The following is a 24,057-nucleotide window of genomic DNA, read 5'->3' on the forward strand; positions in this document are numbered from 1 at the left end:
CTCATGCCTCTAATCCCAGCACTTTGGGAAGCCAAGGCAGGAGGATCACTTGAGCCCAGGAGTTCAAGACCAGCCTGAGCAACATGGCGAGACCCCCACCTCAACAACAACAAAAATTAGCCAGACGTGGCAGCGTGTGCCTGTGGTCCCAGCTACATGGGAGGTCAAAGCTGCAGTGAGCCCTGCTTGCTCCACCACACTACAGCCTAGATAATGGAGCAAGACCCTGTCCATTCATTCATACATAAACAAAATAATCAGAATCACCTTAGTCACAAAATAAAGGCAAAATGGAAAATAACGGGTACTAAGGCCTTAAAACAATGTGTTGTTTTAAAGAAATTCGAACATCTATACATGCCATTTTCTACCTCAATTACAACAGGGAGCATCTGAGTTCATTTCACATAAACAAAGAAGCATGCATTATCTCTCAGATGCTATTTAAGAAATTATTCTACGAGATCGTTTTGAATATAAAGAGCATGTGGCAACCGAATCAGCTCTTAACACAGGACGTAAACCCTGGCGCCTCTCCGTCTGGGGTCAGTTCCTGCTGGAGCACCGATCTCAGCCATAGGCAGCTGTGTGGCCTTGGCCAGTCCCCCGACTTCCTTGTCTCCAACATGGATGATGGTCCCAACTCAGGCTGTGGCGGGACCACTGAGCTGTTATGTGCAAAACACATTGGCCCGTGCGTGGACAGATGCAGCGCTGGCTGTGATTACAGTCCTTAGATTCCACCGCTAAGCCAACTTGCCATTTATTCAAGGTTCATGTTAGAAATGCACAAAAAATGGAAAACTACAATACATAGCGAACATCCATGTTCTCACCAGAATTAACTGTTAACACTTGGTCATACTTGCTTTTGATTTTGTGATACTTAGTAAACGGTGACCGTTGTGCTCACCTTCCTTCAGTGGCTGTTGAGAGTCTCATCTCCCTCTCCCACCCCCGCCTCGTTAAGAGTCTCATCTCCCTCTCCCGCCCCCGCCTCGTTAAGAGTCTCATCTCCCTCTCCCACCCCCGCCTCGTTAAGAGTCTCATCTCCCTCTCCCACCCCCGCCTCGTTAAGAGTCTCATCTCCCTCTCCCACCCCCGCCTCGTTAAGAGTCTCATCTCCCTCTCCTGCCCCTACCTCGTTGAAAGTCTCATCTGCCTCTCCCTCCCCCACCTAGTTAAGAGTCTCATCTCCCTCTCCCACCCCCACCTCATTAAGAGTCTCATCTCCCTCTCCTGCCCCCACCTCAGGAGGCCACCGCCATACATCCTTCCGGCCTGTATAAAATAGCTTCTCTACAATGCACTTCTGCCCTGGGTTAGGAACCCTGATGGGGATCACATGCTGCTCCATGGAGCTCCTTGAGGCAAAGAAGTGGGGGTTCATGTACCCCGCACAGGACAGCGGTCAGCCCTGGGCCACCCAATCATGGTGCGTGACTCCAGGCACCTCTGGGTGAGGCAGCTTGAACCACCAGGGAGATCTCTGGAGAAGGTAGCCATGGATGGGAGCTGGGAGCACCAACCACAGTCCCCCACACCCAGAAGCATCCCCGTGATAGTTACTGCCCCCAGATGACACAGCCAGGACACGTGAGGTGCAAGCTGGGTCTCACGCCCAGACCAGCTTTGAGGAGGCTGCCCCAGCCTGCATCAGCCCCATGGTACACTTGAGGTTACACAGCTGAATCTTTGGACCCCCTCACCTCGTCATCATAGACTTTCACTGTACCTATCTGATCACAAACGTAAGCTGCCTATTTTAATATCAGGAGCTATTTTAATAAAAATACAGGATTAAAGGAAGAGCTTAGACCAGGACACGAGTGAATAAGACTAGTGGCCAACTAATCAGCGTTGCTATTTTGTGGGCCTCTCAGTACCCTTGAAGATAAAGAAAATTATTAGTAGAGCATTTGAAAATTCTTGCATTTACTCTGAAGACAAAAACAATGCATGTTCTAAGAATGTTTTCCAAACAGCTAACTCTAGTCGAATATTGGTGGAGGTCATTCATACAGTAAACCTTTGCAGCCAAACAGGAATACCAAGTCTGGGGCAGAGTCTTGCACATTTCTATGAATTGTGTATACAGAGGAACTATGGGCAGGCAGTGGCAAAATGTTGGGTTTTGTTACGCTAGAAGTTTCTAAGTGTTTTTTGTTTGTTTGTTTGGAGATGGAGTCTTGCTCTGTCGCCCAGACTGGAGCGCAGTGGCACGATCTCGGCTCACTGCAACCTCCAACTCCAGGGTTCAAGCGATTCTCCTACCTCAGCCTCCTGGGTAGCTGGGACTACAGGCCCCCGCCACCATGCCCAGCTAATTTTTGTATTTTTAGTAGAAACAGCGTTTCACTATGTTGGCCAGGATGGTCTCGAGCTCCTGATATATCACATGACCTCGTGATCCGCCTGCCTCGGTCTCTGAAAGTGCTGGGATTACAGGCGTGAGCCACCACACCCGGCCAAAGTTGCTAAGTTTTTATACTGATGGAGAGCTTGAAAGAATACAAAAAATACTTCAGGATGTTTTTTAAGCTGCTAAAACAAAACTGTTATTCATTAAGGTTTTTGGGACCAGAGTCAGACCCCCTGGTTCTTGCCTCTACCTCTGTGATGGTGTTTTCTAGAACAAGGCCCCAGGCATGTGAGACCCCCACAGGAGTATTTCCACCTGTGTCAGGAGCTTGCTGTTGGGCGTGAGACTCGAGGGGGCGAATGGCTGGGACTCGGGGCGGTTTGCGGGTAGCACAGCAGCCAAGAGGGCTCCTCGAAAGCCAGGACTTTTGGACAAGGGATCCCGAGTACATCTGTCAATTACTATGGATGCCAGCAAAACCGCGTCTTAAGTGGAACCATCTGGAAAGACAAGGAAGCTTTGTCAGAGTCTCCTCCCACTCTGTTGCCAGGAGGCTGGCCCAGCGCCAACTCAAGGAGAAACTGCGGGTCCCCGGGAGAGTGGGGGAAGGCCCCTTAGGGACCATCCAGGGATGGGGAGATTCTCACGTGGGAGAGTGTCTGAACCCAAATGGAAAGGACGAGAGCAAGCATGAGCCCTCCCTCCAAGTGCCACCGTGGGTCATGGGCCAGTATGCTGTTTTTAATTTTATTGTGGCAGGAACACTTGCCATCAGATCTGCCCTTTTAGCAGAGTTTTAAATGTACAATATGGCATTGTTACCTACAGGCACAGTGTTGTTCGTGGATCTTGGGAACCCATGCATCTGCCATAAGTGAAATTTTATACTGGCTGACTTGCAACTGCCCGTTTTCCCTCCCTCCAGCTCCTGGCAAGCATCATTCTATTCTGTGCTTTTGTGAGCTCAAAGTTTCCAGGTTCCACATAGAAGTGAATCACACAGTATGTTTTTTCCTGTGTCTGGCTTGTTTCACTTAGCATGATGTCCTCCAGCTTTGTCCATGTTGTCACATAGGACAGGGTTTCCTCCTTTTTAAAGACTGAGTAATATTCCATCATATGTATACGTCACATTTTCCTCATCCGCTGTCTTTGGGCATGCAGGTTGTTTTCACATCCAGGCTATTGTGAATAGTGCTACAATGAACACAGGAGTGCTAATACCTCTTTGAGATCTCATTATAATTCTTTTGGATACATACACAGAAGTGAGATTGCTGGATCATAGGGTAGTGCTATTTTCAGTTTTCTGAGGAACTTCCACACTGTTTTCCATAGTGGCTGCACCATTTTGTGTTCCTACCAACAGTGGGCGTGGCTTCCAATTTCTTCACATTCTCACCAACACTTGTCTTTTGTTTTTTAAATGGGTGTGAGATGGTATCTCATTGTGATTTTGATTTGCAATGCCCCGATGAGTAGTAACATTGCATATCTTTTCATATATCTGTTAAAGGCATCACACTTTCTAATTTCAAAATATATTACAAAGCTACAGTAATAAAAATGGTACAGTACTGACATAAAGACAAATCTATAGACCAATGGAATAGAGTCAAGAAATAAATCCAACCATATATGGTCAACTGCTCTTCAATAAGGGTGCCAAGAATATAAAATGGGGGAAAGACAGTCTCCAACAAATGGTATTGAGAAAACTGGGTATGCAAATGCAAAAGAATGAAACTGAACGATTCTCTTACACCATACAAAAAAAATCAACTCAAAATGGATAAAAGACTTCAATGTAAGTCCTAAAACTATAAAACTCCTAGATTTCACCAAGTGGGCTAATGTCTAGCAAACAAACAAAAAACAAAAACCTCCTAGAAAAAAACAGAGTTTCATGACATTGGAATTGATTTCATGGATATTACCCCAAAAGCACAAGCAACAAAAGCAAAAACAGACAAGTGGGATTTCATCAAACTGAAAAGCTGCTTTACAGGAAAGGAAGCAATGAAGAGTGAAAAGGCAACCTACAGAACGGGAGAAAATATTTGCAAACCACATATCTGATAAAAGGTCAATTTCCAAAATATATAAGGAATTCACACAACTCAAAAGCAAAAAAAGTAATAGCCCAATTTAAAAATGGGCTTTGGACATTTCTCCAAAGGAGACATAGGAATGGCCATGGGTCATTTTTGTTCATCAACAACTTGCAGTGATTGCCCAAGGCATTTATGACTCCTGAGATTTAACTTCTTCTACTGATTCAAATTAATTTTTAAAAGGCTTGTTAAGAATGTTTGAAAAAATTAAGAATTATGAATCATCACTGAATTGGCTTTCCTGAAATCTGAATAAATGGGCCTCACCTGGCTGGGCACGGTGGCTCACGCCTGTAAGCCCAGCACTTTAGGAGGCCGAGGCAGGCAGATCATGAGGTCAGGAGTTTGAGACCAGCCTGGCCAACGTGGTGAAACCCCATCTCTACTAAAAATATTTAAAAAAAGCTGGATGTGGTGGTGTGGGCCTGTGGTCCCAGCTACTTGGGAGGCTGAGGCAAGGGAACTGCTTGAACCCAGGAGGCAGAGGTTGCAGTGAGCTGAGATTGCATTCCAGCCTGGGTAACAGAGCAAGACTCCGTCTTGAAAAGTGGAAAAAAAAAAAAAAGGAAAAGAAAAGAAAAATGGGCCTCAACAGAACAGTGATGAAATAGATCATTTTAACTGAAAAATGCATTGGTGGCTGATGGTTGTTAACTTTTTAAATAACTTCACTCTTTTTAATAATGGTCACTGAATAAATGAGTAAATGCAATTTAAAGTAAGTAAATTTAGATGTCAGAAAGGAAATCTTGTTTGTCCTGATTTAGGGCTGAAAACATCGCCGTGTATTTAGTAAATGTGCAATTAACCCTTACCGACCCTAGCAAGCCCCTGGTGGTCTTTGGGCTCCTGCCCAGAGGGAAGCGCTGCCCCTCATGGCTCCAAGCTCCACTGGCCGGACCGGAAGATCGGGGGTGGGGGTGCCGTCATGAGCAGGACGAGGGCAGCACCCGTGAGAGCCGCTGCATGCACAGGGCTCAACAGCAAGGGTCATGCTGAGTCGAGCATTCAGTGAATACCCCAGGACCTTCATGTGGGTGACTGAGAACTCGTACTTGGCTGGTCCATAGTCAGTGAGAAATGAGGAAAAGAAACAATGTCATTTCACAGAGAAAGGGAAGGGTTGAGCCACTGAGGGTTTTTTTGTTTTGTTTTGTTTTTACATTTTATTTTATTTTATTTATTTATTTATTTTTTTTTGAGACGGAGTCTCGCTCTGTCGCCCAGGCCGGACTGCAGTGGCGCTCTCTCCGCTCACTGCAAGCTCCGCCTCCCAGGTTCACGCCATTCTCCTGCCTCAGCCTCCCGAGTAGCTGGGACTACAGGCGCCCGCCACCGCGCCCGGCTAATTTTTTGTATTTTTAGTAGAGACGGGGTTTCACTGTATTAGCTAAGATGGTCTCGATCTCCTGGCCTCGTGATCCGCCCGCCTCAGTCTCCCAAAGTGCTGGGATTACAGGCATGAGCCACCGCGCCCGGCCAGTTTCCTTCATTTTTTATACAGAGTCTCACTGTGTCACCCAGGCCGGAGTGAGGTGGCTCAATCATGGCTCACTGCAGCCTTGATCTCCTGGGCTCAAGTGACTCTCCCACTTCAGTCTCACTACTCGCTGAAAGTACAGGCATATGTTACCACCATGCCCAGCTATTTTTTTTTTTTTTTTTTGGTAGAGATGAGGTTTCACCGTGTTGCCCACGCTGGTCTTGAATTCCTGGGCTCGTGTGATCCTCCCACCTCAGCCTCCCAAAGTGCCGGGATTACAGGTGTGAGCTACTACATCCAGCTGAATTTTTAATTTTTCGTGGTGGTAAGATATACACGGCATAAAATTCACCATTTAAACCGTTTTTAAGCGTGTAGTTCAGCAGCATTAAGTGCTTTCACACTGTTGTACAACCATCATCCCCATATCCATCTCCAGAACTCTCATCTTCCCCATCTGCAACTCAGTGCAACACTAACTCCCTGCTGTCCCCTCTGGGCCCTTCCAAGTTTGCACTAGACCACCCTGTCTTTCTACCAAGCTGCCGAAGACTTGACAGTGATCATAGACACCAAGGCCAGGAAATCCTCACCAAATACTCTTGACATATTGGTAAGCAACTGGGGGGCCAGAAGTTTCTAAAGGTCCTCAAAAAACTGCATAAAAATCACAAATCCTAGCTAAGAGGCAGTGGGTAGAGAAGATGAGGTCTGAGACAGCCTCTCCGCAAGGCCTGCGATTGTGGGGGAAGGGGGGCTTCACAACAGGGTCAGCATGTGGATGGCAGAGGGCTGGCTTTAACCCTATACCACTGTGGCCCTGGGTGCTGGAGTGGCGGGTTCTGAGGCCTGTGCAAGCACACGCGGTAAAAGTGGCTACGGCCACCATGCTCCATTCCAAGAGCGTCAAATACAGACCTATGTCACTAACTCCTCAGTGAGTGATGACGCGGGTACTGTTGCTATTCTCATTTCACAGATAAGGAAACTCAGTAAGTGGCAGAGGAGCCCCAGGCAGGCAGCCTGCCCAGGCCCCCAGATGTCATGACTCCAGGAAGTGGCACCAAGGTGAGGGGCTTCCTAGACTGGCAAGGTAAGCTGTTCAAATTATTCCCCCAAACAGAATGCTTTCCACTCTAGAGCCGGGGAATTGTCTGCACCTCCACAAGATCCCATGTTACCACATTCTAAATGATGTGGGCAGGCAATGTGCTGTAACAGTCCTGAGCATGGTCTGTGGCATCTCCTGGGAGCTTATTCGAAATGCAGAATCCCAGGCCTTGGCCCAGACGTAAGAGTCTGCATTTTAACCAGACACCCACCCCTACTCCGCCACCCCACGATCCATGTGCGGTTCTAGGAGTGAGGGTCTGGAGGAGGCAGATGCTGGAGTGCAGGCCAGGTCTGACCCCAGCACCTGACTGTGGACAAGTGATGCAGCCTCCTTGGGCCTCTCTTCTTCTTAGTACAATGAAAGTACTTCTTCTCTCAAGGAGTTCTGGGGGTTAAATATGATAATGTAAGTCAAGTATTCAGCATGGTGTCTAACATACAGTGTGCTCAGGAAGGATGGGCTTCCTGAGGACGGCCACACAAAACAAAATCATTATGAAATTGATGAAGCATGTAGAAATTTGATCAAAATTTCCCTTTGCATCTGGGGAAAATGCACTAGTAGGTTTTAAACAGCATTTTTTTTTCCAGAAATGATCTGGTATAACAGTTATACACAGAAACAGTAATTGAACAAAGATGATCTGGGATGAGCTTAAAGTGCAGGACCTATACTAACAAAACAGGAAAGTGTTTATCAGAGCAAAATGTATCATGTGTCTGCATAAGTCTCAATACTGTAAAGCTACCCCTTATCCTGCAATTCATCAATAATCAGCACAGACCCCATCAACACTTTATGTGGGTTTTTTGAGATTTGACAAAATGATCCTAAAGTTGATCATACCCATGCAGGTGCACTAGACCTGGACACACATTTATTCACTCTTCTGCATGTGTGTTATATTTTAATAAAAAGGCCACCCACACACATGCACAATGTTACAGCCACTGCATAAGAAAGATCGAAGAACAGAGAAGCAAGTACAGAAACTGATCCATGTAAGATAAAAATGGAATGGACAGTCAATGGAAAAGATGTGGTTAGAATAACTGGTTAATATTTGGGGAAAAAATAAAGTTAGACATATCACTCTTTACCCTCCAGAAAGTTGTAGCTAGAGTAAAGTTTTAAATGTCAGAATTGTGCAAAAATGTAGATGTGTAAGTTACAATCAACTCACGTAATGTAGATGACCTTGGGGAAAGGAAGGCCTTTCTCGAATGATTGTAAGGCTAGAAGCCAGCAAAAAAGAGGCTGACAGATATGACAGAGAAAAATTGTTTGGCAAACGATATATAAATATCATTGAAAACAAAGTGAAAAATAATAAACTGGGAAAAATATTTCCAACATGAGAGAAAAACAGATTCAATGGCCTTAATATATAAAGAACTCTTAAAAATAAATAAAGACACATGCTCCAATAGAAAAATGGGCAAAGGTGGAAAGTTTACAAAAGACACACATGGCCAGTAAGCATCTCTGAAAAGCAGTGTGTGGCATGCAAATTAAAACTGCAACTAGCAAAGATCATACTGGCATCAATCAAAAGAGAAGACTTGCTAAAAAATCAAAGTAGAATCCGCTTAAGCTTCTACATCAACTACCAATTTGTAGGAAACACAGGTCAGGGAAGCAGATAAAACCTCAGGGAGATATAATTAGCGAAATCAGCACAAACTCTATAATCCAGTTTCTGGAGGGGGGAGAGAGAGAGAAGATCCTTGCACAGAGAGAGAGACTTAGGAACCCATCAGCTTGTCACAGTGTGTGGCCCTGATTTGGATCTCAATTCATACAAGCTGTAAAACACAAAACAAAACAAAATCATCATGAAATTGATGAAGCATGTAGAAATTTCATCAAAAGCTAGCTATTTCATGATATAAGGAATTACTGTAAATTTTGTGTTAGGAGTGACAATTGTATTGTGGTTTTGCTTTTTTAAATGTCTCTTTAGGAGAAACACTAAAAAAAAGCACAGCTGCAGTCATATTCTGTCTGGTATTTGCATCTAACAGTGGGACCAGGTGGGAACAGGCAGGCAGGACTGGCAGTGGCCGATCATCACTGGAGCTGGATGAGAGCTGATGGGGCTCCTTGTCCTGTCTGTTTGTCCTGCCTACTTTTGTGGGTGCAAAATGCTCCATGCTAAAAAAAAATGTTTCTGCCAATGTTGGTGCACAGGGACAGGACATGGGCTCTTGGTACCTTTCCAGAGGGCAGAAAACTAGAAGGTGCCCTCTGCTCCAGCAGCACAACTTCTAGAATGTTCTTTTGAATATAATTGCAAAACTTTACAGAATATAAGGATGTTTAGACAGCAACTTCTATTATAGCAAGTAGACAGATACAACCTAAGCACTCATTATAAACGAACTGGGTAAATGTAGCATTTCCATTTAATGGTATACTGTGTAATCACTTAAAATGGTAATCTAATATATATTAATTGACATGAAAATATTTACATGATGTTAACTTTAAAAAGTATATGCGGCCAGGCGCGGTGGCTCACGCCTGTAATCCCAGCACTTTGGGCGGCCGAGGCGGACGGATCACGAGGTCAGGAGATCAAGACCATCCTGGCTAACACGGTGAAACCCCATCTCTACTAAAAATACAAAAAAATTAGCCGGGCGTGGTGGCGGGCGACTATAGTCCCAGCTATCGGGAGGCTGAGGCAGGAGAACGGTGTGAACCTGGGAGGTGGAGCTTGCAGTGAGCCGAGATTGCGCCACTGCACTCCAGCCTGGGCAACAGAGTGAGACTCCATCTCAAAAAAAAAAAAAAAAAAAGTATATGCTAGGCTGTGCGCGGTGGCTCACACCTGTAATCCCAGCACTGGGAGAGGCCAAGATGAGCAGATGGCTTGAGCCCAGAAGTTCAAGACCAGCCTGGGCAACATGGTGAAGCCCCACTTCTACAAAAAATACAAAAATTAGCCGGGTGTGGTGGCACACGCCTGTGGTCCCAGCTGCTCAGGAGGCTGAGGAGGTACTCATCTGCGCCCGGGGAAGTCAAGGCTGCAGTGAGCCATGCCTGCACCACTGCACTCCAGCCTGGGTAACAGGAGTGAGACCTTGTCTCAAAATAAAATAAAATATAAATGTTAAAAGTACATGCTTAGGAGCATATATTCACACAGAAAAAATTTTGAAAGGATGCACATCAAAATGTGAACATTAGTTACTTTTGAGTAATGGGATTATGGATGACTTAGTTTAATTTTTATCTAAAATTTATAATTAAAAATTTTTTTCTTTAGTAAGTATGGATTTCAAGTATACTTTTTTATTGTTTTAAAAACAAATTTGGAAATAAACTATATTTTTAAAGGAGGAAAAACATGTCAAATGATGTTAACACATCTTTGTTAACCACTTACCATGCTTTTGAATGTTCTAAAATGAGTTTCATAAGTTGTTGGTTTAGAAACCATTACAAACTTTGTGAAATTATTAAAGGTATGTTTTGACATTTTTAGCCCCTATATCCCCCTAAAAGCAATAACAGATTATAATTAAAGAACAAATTGAAAATTTATCTAATGGAAATACACACACATCAATGCCCAGTCTGTTTCCTCAGGGTGTAAGAAAATGTCTTTTTCCTCCTCTTTTGACAAGAATACAAAGATGAAGCACTTTAAAGGGATAATCCCATTTCACGCTCGTCACAGGTGCATCAAGACCTAGTTTAGTGAAATCTATGCAGGTTTTGCCTATTAGCTAATCTGTTTTAGTACCTGTGGTGCTGACAAATTAATTTGCCAGGGAGAAACAGTTCTGCATGGGGTGAGCTCCTCCAGGTAATCCCAGCAGGAGGCGGGTTGGGCTGGAGAGCAGAGACCGTCCTGTGGCCAGGGATGACTCTGGAGCCAGGGATGACTCTGGAGCCAGGGATGACTTGGAGCCAGGGATGACTCTGGAGCCAGGGATGACTCTGGAGCCAAGGAGGTGGGGCTGAAGGCCAGGATGGATGCCAGGGCAGCTGTGACAGCAAGTCAGGGGGTGGGCGGGGGGCGGCTGCCAGGGGACAACAAGGCCACAGGCAGGACCTCTGTCCACACAAGGCCAGACTAGGATGGGACTGAGGTGTGGACCACACCTAGAAAAATCTAGAATTTCTGAGCCTTCTGTTTCATGGCCTGTACTAAAATGGCTGAAAACACCAAGAAAATGCTGCCATCCCCCTTTTTAGGTACCCAGTGACAAGCTCCTCCATTCCCTTCACAGTCCAGAAACTCCAGCACCTGGATAAAGCTGCTGGTTCTCCACTGTGGTGGTTAATATCAAGTGTCAACTTGATTGAAGGATGCCAACTATTGATCCTGGGTGTGTCTGTGAGGGTGTTGCCAAAGGAGATTCACATTTGAGTCAGTGGACTGGGAGAGGCGGACTCACCCTCAATCTGGGTGGGCACCACCTAATCAGCTGCCAGCTTGGCCAGAATAATGCAGGCAGGAGAATGTGGAAAGACTAGACTGGCTGAGTCTTCCAGCCTTCCTCTTTCTCCCGTGCTAGATGCTTCCTGCCCTTGAACATCAAACTCCAAGTTCTTCAGCTTTTGGACTCTTGGACTTACACCAGTGGTTTGCACGGGCTCTTGGGCCTTCAGCCATACACTGAAGGCTGCACTGTCAACTTCTCTACTTTTGAGGTTTTGGGACTCAGGCTGCCTTCCTTGCTCCTCAGCTTGCAGACGGCCTATTGTGGGACCTCACCTTGTGATCGTGCAAGTCAGTACTCCTTAATAAACTCCCCTTCACTTATACACCTGTCCTCTTCTGTCCCTCTAGAGAACCCTAATACACCCACATTCTGGCCAGTTGCACCTCATCCCTTTCGTCCTTGTCACCTGGGTCATCATGTTTCGTGAGCTTTGCTTTTACAGAACAGAAGGCCTGCTTTGGGCTGAAGGGGCTGTGTACAGGGAGGGAGGGCACAGACACCGAGGAGTCGCACTGTGGGCTAAGGGCAAACCCCGAGGGCGACCTCCCCACCACACAGATGGGAACCAGAGGCTCCAAGAAGTCCAAGGACTCATCAGGGTCATGTGGAGATGGTCGGTGGAGATGAGATGGGAACTCACATCTGTCTGACTCTGAAGCAGGGGCATTTTCCTTGGGGCAGGAGGATGCCCGGGGACTGTTCTCTACAAAAGCCAGCTTCGTATGAACAGCTGGAGGGACGTGCGCCATGTCAGCTACAAAACACCCACCTGACACCACGTGGACACCTGCTCTCTCCATGAACGAGGGTGAGAAGGAAGAGTTTACACACAAAAAAGAACATGCTGTGAATCTAAGAGTTTTCTTTTTTTCCCATAAAAACTAGATGTGTATCTCATTTTGAAAAGAGAAGAACAAACTAAACCTCTTCATAAAAATCTTTCGTAAGGCCACGAACGCCAATACCTTCTCCCTCTCTCCCGGCTTTGGTTGTTTGGCGCGAACTGGCATTTTTTGATCGAGTCACAGCTCTGGGATCTTACCCAGGGTTAATGAAGATGTGTCCTGTAATTCTGGATCATCCATATCCCAGGTGGCGCTGTACCGGTTTCAACACCTTGTCTTCCTCTGCTCCATCTTTCCCGTACAGAACTCTCCCATGACTGAATTCCATGATGACTTATAGAGGGGGCTCTTCCCACATCAGTGCCGAGGGCACTCCCTGGAGGGAGCACATTCCCTGCAGATAACGTGATGCGGACAGGAGCTTACAAACAGGACATCTCAGGAAGCTTTCAAACCCAGAGAAAATAATGCCAGCCTCACAGTCAGACGATACATTGAAAACCCAAGAGAAAATGAGTAATTTCCACTTGAATATAAAAGGGATTCTGTCTCTGATAACTTCAGTTGGGGAACAGATTGGACACTAGCATTTAGTAAAATTCACTCCAAGATTAGAACATTTTAAATATAAAAATAAGCCTTTTAATGAAAGAGTGTGTAAATAGCCCTGGGTACATCCACAAAACAATGAAAAAGCATGATGGCGGGGCTGCGTCTGGGCGGGCCTCCATAGGCCATGAGTGCCCAAGCTCATAGGAAGTTTGATACAAAATTTTTTGACTTGAAAATAATGCAATTGATCTCCCTCTCAACCAGGAACATTCGAAAAGAGGCCGTAGTATGTAGTAATGATTTGGGGGCTCTTTTGAAGTGACATGGATTCTCCTGGCTCTTGTGCAGAGGATGGTGGATTTACTAGAATGAAAGGACAGGCAAACCTACCCCACCCCACAGAGGACACCGGGCTGCTATTTGAACAGGTAAATCCCCAAACCCATCTGTAGGAGATTCACATTTGCTGCAGTATGAAGGGTTGGAAACCAAAACTGGGATCTTCTTTTTTCCAGCTTGCATCTTCTAATGATTCTTGGTATGGCTAAAATGTCCCTACAAAGATAAAACAGCACATCGTGGGAATTAGTTTACCTTGGCCAAATTAATACACCTTGGCTATATATACATTTGCCAACACAAAGCACTACATTTAAAATGACTACTTTTAAGTGATATCTTAATTCCTGAGGTATCTGTTTATAGACATATTAATATATATTACATTATAATTAAGATATTTAAAGCATTTCCAGTAGTGACTGGTACACAGAACACTTTCAATAAATGTTACTTCCCTTCTTTCCTATAGTACTTTGAGGAATAGCAAGAGAATGAAAACACTATTCATATATTCATAAAATAAATTTTTAAAAAATGTCTAAATATTGAATCAGGATTCAGCACAAAAGCAACACAAAAGTGGCGCCTCTCACCAGGGACACCTGGGAGTAACAGAGGCTCACGGCAATCCCCGCCAGGGCCCCTCCGGCCCCCCACCCATCTCCTGGAGCAGGCAACTCATCTCCTCACCTTCACCCGCAGAAGTAACTGGGAGAACCAGATGGCTGGGGATAGACAGTTGGCCAGACACTGTACCACTGTGCAATGAGAGGCTCGTCAGCATCTAGGAATCTCTGTCACACTTGGCCACATATCCTGGCACATAGCAGCACGGCACTCTGGCCCACAGGCAGAGACAGACACAGCCTCCCTGTCCTGCAAGGACTCCACCATCAGGGCAACAGGCTCCTGAGCTGGCTGCAGCCCAGTAAGGGTGGGGTAGGCTGGGCGGTGGGGGGACAAAGCAGTCCAGTCCTTGATGATGTCCCTGCTGCCTGGAAGGCAGGGGCTGCCCTGACCCACAGGAACCAGACAGGAGAGACTCTGGACTTGCCTGGAGGGAGTATCAGACAGCAGAGTACTGGCGTGAGATACTGATGGCTCCTTCGAGTGATCAGAATGAAATGCTACAGGAGCCAGGGAAGACAGCACGTGACCCTACCTGGTAAGGGGCCTGAAGAAGGCTTCACGCAAGACAGGAATCTCGGGTGGGCCGCAAAAGAGCAAGAGAATCTTTGGAGGTGGGCAGGTATACCCCAAGCAGTAAGAACAGCACAAGGTCAGACCGCTCCAGGATCAGAGAAGCTGTGGCGGCTGGAGCAGGGGCTTGTGGTGCACATGGTAGGGATGGGAGCAGCTGTCTGGGAGGTCAAGCAGCACTGAGATTTGAAGGGCCCTGGATGCCATGGTGAATACAGGTGCTGCATTTACTCAACAGGCCTGTGCTTCCCAATATATTCCCGGAATCACATGTGTAGCAGGTATCCCTTTACAAAAGGACATTTTGGAAACAAGTTTCTTCATGCAGTTCTTGAGGTCTTTCATAGTCTAATGGACATCAAATCTCTAAAAGGTAGGGGAAAGTACGTAGCATTTCCTGAACTTCTTTGGATAAGAACCTGTTCTGTTGGGAGACTCTGAGCACAGGAGCCCAGCTGGCAAATTGTGGCTCTGGGCCGTGCACTGAAGGGGCAGAGTCAGCGGAAGCCTGGGAGGCTCACTTGGAGGTGCCGTGGGGTGCGCAGGCCCAGGAGACAGTGGGCCTCTCTTAGGGGAGAGACGGGGGATTGCAGGGAAATGCTGTTTAATTCATTTCATCATCACCAACCACGTAACTTGAAAAACACGACGATTTTTTTTAAAAAAAGCTATTCACTGAGGTGACTTTCTCCTGACTTTCTTCCCCGCTCTGTTCAAGGAGGGGTACATCTGGAAGACATGTTTGAGACAGAAAGGATAAAACTTGGGTACGAAGAGCCACATCAATTTGAGGACTGAGACCCAGAATTTGTTTTTTTGTTTTTTTGTTTTGAGATAGGGTCTGGCTCTGTCATCCAGGCTGGAGTGCAGTGTCTCAGTGATGACTTACTGCAGCCTCAGCCTCCTGGGCTCAAGAGATCCTCCCAGCTCAGCCTCCTGAGTAGCTGGGGGCTACAGGTGCTTGCCGCCACACCTGGCTAATTTTTTTTTTTTTTTTTTTTTTTTTTTGGTAGAGACAGGGTTTCATCATGTTGTCCAGGCTGGGCTAGAACTCCTGGCCTCAGGCGATCCACTCGCCTCAGCCTCCCAAAGTCTTGGGATTACAGGTGTGAGCCAAAGCAGCTGGCCAAGACCCAGAATCTTAGACACAAAGGAACCTTTAGAAATTGCTCTTTAGACCTTTTGCCCCGGTGTGATCTCAAGCCCCTGCATCATTCTACTCTCTCTTAGACACAAAGGAACCTTTCGAAATTGCTCGTGTAAACCTCTGCCCTGGCATGATCTCAAGCCCCCCATCATCCTACTCTCTCCTCTTGACACGTCCCAGTTTGTCTCTCTCAAAGCAAGCAGCCCCCAGTGACACCCAAAGAGAAACCTCATACTGACCCCAATCTAGACTGGGGCTGGGCCAGTGGGACCTCAAGCCCTCGGACTCTGGGACTCACAGATGGCCCACACCAACCACCAGAGGCAGGTCTGATGAGGAGCGTCAGGCTCATTGTGCCTCGACTGTGAGTCTTACTGTGGACAATTAAAATGCCCTGCCCCCTGTTTGGTCAGGCTTGAAAAGTGATTTGATCAGCAATAATGGGAAACCCTTTTCCACTTTTGGTAAAACACAATTCCACGGAGCAAGAGAACGATGTTTGTGAAGAGGGAGTTTTTATTTGCTTCTAACCCTGGGATGAAAAGGGCCTGGGGCCAGCTGCTCCTGGCTGCACCCGCTGCCCAGAGCCTTCTCCTCCACACCCTTGGGGCACACGTGTGTGGCCTCAGCCCTTCTTTCATCTCTCACTGCAACGGCTTCTTTGCGGGGTTTACCACCACTCATGAACTCCCTCAAAACGTCCCCCTTTCCTTTTTGGAAGCCTTCCTCGCTGGGCTCTCCATGACCTGTCTGTGGAGCCAGCAAGGACAGCAGCGCCAACAGGGACACACCTCACTCCATCTGGGACCACCACGTGAAACACCCAGATTGATGCCTTCACCTCCGGTACATCTAGCTGCAAGTCATCCCTGTGGACAGGGGGAGGAGAGAACTGCACCCGCATCCCCTTCCCTTTTTGCTGAAGCCATTTTTCCTTAATGGGCAGAGTCCTGGCCGTGGCTAGCTCTCCGCTTCTCCTCGAGTACCTGTGTGACAGAATGACAGCAGCCCTCTGTGGGTTAAAGATGTTGATGATTCCTGCCATTACCATCTGCCAGAGGAGTCATTTTTTCTTCCTTTAACAGCATATTCGTCTTTACTGCCATAAAACACTGTCCCTTCTCAAGAGAATTCTTCAAAGGCCTAAAGTAAAAGCTTGGACCTCTAAGACAATCATCTGTCTTTGCCTGCATGCATCTTTGTATGATGAAATGTCTTTAGAGCACCTGCTGTGCCCTGTGCCGATGGACACCTGTCACACCCTTGCCTCATCTTCCTGCCTTCCTTCTTGGAGGCATCAACACTCGAAAGTGGGCGTGCACCCTTCTGTACCAGTCATAGCCCCAACAGGAAACAGATACATGGGCGAATAGGAGACCTCACAAAGGGGTTATTACAAAAGGATTTGTCACAAAGTTGTCCTGGGAGCCACGAGGGACAGTGCAGGGGCCAGACCCAAGGGATAAAGGGCAGCAGCGGCTACCAGAACCTGGAAGGAGGAGGTGACACATGCTGCTGAGTGACACTGGCCAGGGGACATGGCCACATACCCTGCTCTCGTTCTCCGGCCTCCTGTTGCCGGCCCCAAATCCCCCTAGCGGTTGAGCCCAAAGGGAAGTGGGAGAGCCCAAGCACCCCCTGGATGTAAGCCATGCAGGCTGGCCTCCTGCACAGATGCCAGGAAAGGTGGGCCAGTGGATCTGACCCGGAAGGGCAAACAGAACACAAAGCCCAGACATGAACTTACCAGACAGATACTTCACCTCAGCCATTTTAAATATGGTCAAAGAACTAAAGAAGGTCATGGCCGGGCACGGTGGCTCTCGCCTGTAATCCCAGCACTTTGGGAGGCCGAGGTGGGTGGATCACTTGAGGTCAGGAGTTTGAGATCAGCCTGATCAACACGGTGAAACCCCGTCTCTACTAAAAATACAAAAGTAGCCAGGCGTGGTGGCGCACACCTGTAATCCCAACTACTTGGGTGGCTGAGGCAGGAAAATCGCTTGAACCTGGGAAGCGGAGGTTGCAGTGAGCTGAGATCATGCCACTGCACTCCAGCCTGGGCAACAAGAGCAAAACTCCATCTCAAAAAAAAAAAAAAAAAAAGATCATGATTAAGAATTAAAGAAAAGCAGAATGATGTCTCACCAAATAGATAATTATCAATAAAGAGAGAATTTTATACATACAAACTAAACAGAAGTTCTACAGTTTAGAAGTATAAGTGAAATTAAAAATTCATTAAAGGGGCTCAACAGCAGATTTAAGCAAGCAGAAGAAAGAACCAATGAACATGAAATCAATTGAGATTATCCAGTTTGAGGAACAGAAAAAAAAAAGCGAAGGAAAATGAACAGAGCTTCAAAGACACCAGTGCAGCACCATCAGGTGTCCCAACACACCTGTATGCGGAAGTCTCAGAGGAAAAGGACACAGAGAAAGGGCAGAAAGAATATTTTTAAAATCATGGCCAAAGACTTCGCAGATTTGATTTGAAAACATTATATATACAAGAAACTCAATTAACTTCCACTAGCATGAACCCAGAGGGATCCACACCTAGACACATCATAATAAAATGATCTAGAACCAAAGAATCTTGAACACAGAAAGGGAGAAGCGACATACCACATGCAAGTGAGCCTCAGTGATACTAACAGCTGATTTCGCATCAGACATCATGGAGGGAGAGGCAGTGAGATGACATATTCCAAGTGCCAGAAGAAAGACTGTCAGCACCTGTTACTCTACTTCAAAACCATGTGGCCACACACGCCTTTCCTCAATATCCAACAAAACCAAACGACATTGAAATTATAATGATAGAGAAATTAAGACATCCCCAGATAAACAAAAACAGAAAATCTGTCGCTGGAAGACTTGCCTTACAAGAAATGCTGACGGGAGTCCTTCAGGATGAAATACAGAACACTAGATAGTAACTTACATCCTCACGCTGCAACCATATAAATGGAGTTTTGTTCTTCTAATTGACTGTTACCAGTAAATAAGAGTCTATCTATTTTTGTGGGTTCATCTTATATTCAACAACCTTGCTGGATATTAGTTCTAGTAGTCTATCTGCAGATTTTCTGGAAATTTTTTTTTTTAAGAGATGGGTTCTCACCCTGCCGCCTGGGATGGAGTACAGTGGCATAATCATAGCTCACTGTAGCCTCCAACTACTGGGCTCAGGCAATCCTCCTGTCTCAGCCTCCCAAAGTGCTGGGATTATAAGCATGAGTCACTGTGGTCAGCTTTGGATATTCTATATAGATAAATATACCATCGGGAAATAACAATTTAGATTTTTCTCTTTCCAGTTCTTATGCCCATTGTTTCATTTTTTTCTTATCACATTATGCCAGCTAGGAGCTATAGCATACCGAGCAGAAGTGCTAATAGCATCCTCGTCCTTTTCTCTTCAACACAGATGCTTCTACTAAGTATCACGTCCTTAATTTTTACCAGAAGAAAGCCTTCTATTTCTGGTTTGTGGAGTTTTTAAATATATATCATGAATGGGATTAGCATCTGTACGCTGTTTCTGCATCTAATAGATGATCTCTTTTTTCCCTTTGATCAGACAATGTAGTCGTTTTTCTAATGTTAAATCATCCATGTGTTCTTTCACACAGGGTTTTTAAAATCTGTAAAATCCCTGTGATGGGAGCTTTTTGATAACCTTCCCAGATCCTTCCATTGTTACTGATCTGATTTTGTTCTCTGTTCTTGAGTCAGTTTTGGTAACTGAATTTTCTGGGGTGGGGAGAGGAACCCCACTGCAGTGGCCATCGCAGCCCCAGACCTGGTGCAGCCTGTCCACATGCACGTCACAGAGCAGTCCCCTTAGCAGCTCAAAGATGCGTTCCCAGGTCTTCTGACATCTATTGCTACTAATAAGAGATCTGTTGTCAAATTATCATCCCTGCATGCTTAGCCAGTCATTTATCTCTAGCAGCTCTACAGATGTTTCTCTGCCTTTGATGTCCTCCAGTGTCACGATGACCTATCTATGTGTGGATACATAACACCCAAGACTCACTGTGATCCTTCAGACATACAAAAAAAGGTACAGACGACAGTATAACAAACACTCATGAACCATCACGAAACTTAGGAGATAAAACATTAGATTCACCAAAACACTGCGCCCTGAGCCCTTCCACTCAGTAGAAGTAACTCCCTTATTTTGAAGTTGTTTACCACTCTCACAAATGTTTTTATTCCTTTAGTAGATATATATCAATGTTTCCCATGCTTAAAATTGTATCTAGAATAGTATCATTCTACACAGATCCTTCTGTAGTTTCCTTTTTTCTCCATTTGATCCATTTTCACTGCTCTCTATAACATTTCATTGAGTAAATCGATTGCAATTCATTTATCCATTCTATTGATGAACATTTAGGTTGTTTCTGGCTTTTCTTACGCTAACAGTGCTACAACAAATATTTTGTTTTGAGACAGAGTCTTGCTGCGTCACCCAGGCTGGAGTGCAGTGGTGGGATCTTGGCTCACTGCAACCTCCACCTCACAGGCTCAAGTGATTCTCTTGCCTCAGCCTCCCGAGTAGCTGGGACTACAGGCATGCACCACCACACCCAGCTAATGTTTTTGTATTTTTAGTAGAGATGGGGTTTCACCATATTGGCCAGGCTGGTCTCAAACTCCTGACCTCAAGTGGTCTGCCCGCCTCAGCCTCCCAAATACAACAAACATTTTGTATACACTTTCTTGGGCATCTACTAGGGTATACACCTAGGACTATATCTTCTAGCTTACCAGAAATGCCCACCATAAGCTTTACCCATTTACGTGGCTTCTGAGGAAGTGAACACGTCCTTTCACTCTACAACCTCACCCACACTTATAGCAACATTTTTATTTTTGCTAATTTGATGGTTTCATTTGCAAGCCCTTAAATTACTGGTTTAACACCTATTTATATTTATTGGCTATTTTGAGTTTCCTCTTCTCTGAACTGCCAGGTGATATACTTTGCCCATTTATTTACTGGACTGATTTGCATATTTATTCAAGATACCCATCTTTATATTTTGTGCATTGTAAATATCTTTCCTGCAAAGAGCTTTTCTTAGACAATGATGAAAGAATTCTGATATGTAGCATGTCTTAATATATGCAGTTATATTCTATATATATATATATATATATTTTTTTTTTTTTTTTTTGAGACAGAGTTTCACTCCTGTTGCCCAGGCTGGAGTGCGATGGCACAATCTTGGCTCACCGCAACCTCTGCCTCCCAGGTTCAAGTGATTCTCCTGCCTCAGCCTCCCGAGTAGCTGGGACTACAGGCATGCACCACGCCTGGCTAATTTTGTATTTTCAGTAGAGACGCAGTTTCTCCATGTTGGTCAGGCTGGTCTCAAACTCCCAACCTCAGGTGATCTGCCCGCCTTGGCCTCCCAAAGTGCTGGGATTATAGGCATGAGCCACCGCACCTGGCCATCATATTCTATATTTTCTAACCTTAACTAACAATGTTAAAGGTTTTGTTTTTTTTTTTTTTTCATATATAGGTTCTTATTAACTCCCATCCCCACCTCCCACCTCCTAGAATTGATTTTGTGTGAGACAGAGATCTAATTTTATCTTTCCTCATATATGGATAACTAATTGCCCTGGCACAATTTATAGGTGTATGTAAATCTCATTTATAATGCCTTCATACTGCCATGTATGCATGTTTAAAGATCTCAATTTTATTTCATTGGTTAGTCTACACTTAGGCCAGTTAACACATTGTCTTAATGGTCACAGCTTTGTAATATATCTTGATATCTGATGGATAATTTCCCTTGCTTGTTATTCTACTTCAAAATTGTTTGACCACATAGGCCTTTCTTCAATTCTGGAAAATTCTCAGCCATTATCTTTTCAACTATTCTACTCAAACGTTCTCTAAAGTCCTTCCTTCTGGATTTCCTAATGGGCATTCTCATTCTTTCCTCTATGACTCCTAATTACACTTTTATACTTTCCATCTTTTTATCTCTCTTGCTATGCTTGGGGGATTTATCCAGCTCTGTCTTCTAATTCACTAATTCTGTCTTTAACTTTGTTTAATCTGATGACTTTTTAAAAAAACTTCAATGAACGTATCATGCACTTTTAGTTCTTTTTAAAAGAACCTTCCAATATTTTTTTCAAACTGTCTTCGTTTCTTACTATGGCTCTATTTCTTCTTTAATTGTTTTATAAAATAACTACAGGACACCTCACAGACACGGCAGGCTTGGTTGCAGAACACTGCCATAAAGTGAGTCACACAAATTTTTTGGTTTCTCAGTGCATATACAAGTTTTGTTTACAATATGCTTGTAGCCTATTAAGTGTGCAACAACATTCTGCCTAAAAATATGTACACACCTTAATTTAAAAAATACTTTGTTGTTTAAAAATGCTGACACAGAAGCATGAGATGAGGATATGTTTTTGGGACAATGGCACCAAACAGGCTTGTTCAATGCAAGGTTGCCACAAATCTTCAATGTGTAAAGACCACAATACCTTCAAAGCACACTAAAGTGAAGTGCAATAAAATGAGTTGTGCCCATACTTTATATCCAACTTCAGGTTCTTCAATTATTTCTAGATTGTTGGAGATTTCGATTCTACTGTTTATTTCCCGGCCCCTCTTCTCACCATGGTGGTAGATTTGTTTATGTGCTTATTTTTCTGTTGTGATCTTATCCTCCATGGGGGTTGTTTTATCTCCAAATCTCCTGCACACTGGGTGGTGGAGGCATGCCTACAGGACAATTCTGCACCTGCCGCCACCCAAGGCCTTCAGGACTTCAATGGGCTGCAACTGTTTTTATGGCAGGGCTTCTACTTTTTGTTCCTATACGATTGCGATAAAATAAACTTGGAGCCCACACCCATGCATGGCCTGGTATTGTAATTTCCAGTCCCCTTTTAGGGTATAATCAGATCTTCATGCTCTAAACTTTATGCAAGGATCCAAATTCTAGCTCCCACACCTCTGTTAGGCCAAAACCACATCTATCTCTGGACATGAGCATTCCAGTTCCCAGCCCTGGGTGCATTCTAGGACCAAACCCAAAAAGTACCCAGACCCAGGAACGGCCACTAAAGAGTGTGTTGGTCCCAAGGGCTCTACTTTTGATTTCTCTCTTCGCCTATTACATGATCAGCTGTGTGTTTTTTATCAGAGTCTACCTTGAGTCTCCGCAGCAGGAGGAGGACACATCTGTGTCGGTTTTATCTAACATGTTTGTAGGAAGTCTAAATTGAACTTTTTTCTTTTTTCTTCTAGTCATCTGAAGCCCCTCAGCTCCTTCAGCACCAGAAAATGATCTAAATAACAGTTAAAATTTTTTTTAAAGGTAGTTTTTCAATATCCATATTCCAGAGAAAGTACTCACTGTCAGCTACTGCTAGTAGCTAAATCCGAAGATTTTGTCAGTGGTCTATTCAGACCCGTCTATTCTGGGATTCGTATTTGGCTATACTGACACAGCCAGACTCTTCTGTTCCCAGCTTATTCCCTCACAGTGTGAGTAAATCAGCCCTGTGTCTTAGCCAAGAGCTTCTCACTGTGTCTGGGGATGAAGTCCACAAAAACCCGCACTGTCACTGCCACACTTCTCAGAGGGTGTTTGAGCCTGACGCTGGGCTGTCAGTGTCAGGGAGTGATGCCGACATGCTGACTGCAAACACACTGATCAGCCAAAAAGAGCAGAAAGCAGAGGGGGCTCCAAGCCGAGTGCTCAGGCCCCTGCCTCCCCATCAACCACGGTACGTGGCAGGCCAATGGCTTAGCCCCTGGGGACCTCACTTTCCTTATCTGTAAATTGACAGGGTTAGACCAATGAACTCCAGGATCCTTGACAAACCTGGGGGGAGAAATGCATGGAGCACAACTTGATTCTCAAAGAATGATCAATGAAGTTCCCGTTGATCCCTCCATGATTGTGTTTTCTTCTCTCAGGACAGAAAAAGAAAGAACTGACAAGGATGCTTGCTATCAGCTGTGGCCGAGACAGGACACAAAGAGCAGGGCACTGCGCATCGATCTCTGTTCATCGATGTCAGAACGTTACATTTCCATCTTTGGTCCCATCCCCAGCTTGACACTCGGACCCGCCCTAGCAAGCACAGGCAGCGTTCTCAGCCATCACTGCAGGCACCAGAGGAGGGCAGAGATCACTGGGTTCCAGGCCTTCCTGTTCTAGTGCAGTATTTATAGATGATGTAGATGTAGAAAGCAATGACCAATAACGTACAGACATGTAAACAAAATAAACAGAAATACTTTAAAGGTAACCCATTTGGAGATAAAAAGAAATACAAAGAAAAAATGCATCCATTTAGAATCAGAATAATCATACTTTGGCTCCTCCTGGTGTCCCTACAAGGGAAAACTGAACCAAAGCAATAGGTTTGGACCA

The 24,057-nt window shown here is 45.1% G+C and overlaps 1 protein-coding gene across 5 annotated transcripts in view; it reads right to left on the reverse strand.

Annotated features, from left to right (window-relative positions):
• Positions 1-315: 315 nt before the first annotated feature.
• The window catches only part of C8H10orf143 (chromosome 8 C10orf143 homolog), a 61,394-nt gene continuing 37,652 nt past the window's right edge, over positions 316-24,057 (reverse strand). The window contains exons 4-6 of one of the 5 annotated variants that reach the window (XR_008504907.2): positions 13,318-13,482; positions 12,573-12,769; positions 316-2,862 (exon numbers count right to left, since the gene is read on the reverse strand). Coding sequence is in view for 2 of the 5 variants with exons in the window: in XM_063670408.1 (XP_063526478.1) it covers positions 16,552-16,602 (51 nt within the window). In the remaining 3 variants the exon portion in view is untranslated. The other 4 variants (XR_010127491.1, XR_010127490.1, XM_054503521.2 and 1 more) reach the window with 4 other exon arrangements.

The sequence above is a fragment of the Pongo pygmaeus genome, chromosome 8, assembly GCF_028885625.2.
Source record: "Pongo pygmaeus isolate AG05252 chromosome 8, NHGRI_mPonPyg2-v2.0_pri, whole genome shotgun sequence".
NCBI classification, from domain to species: Eukaryota; Metazoa; Chordata; class Mammalia; order Primates; family Hominidae; genus Pongo; species Pongo pygmaeus.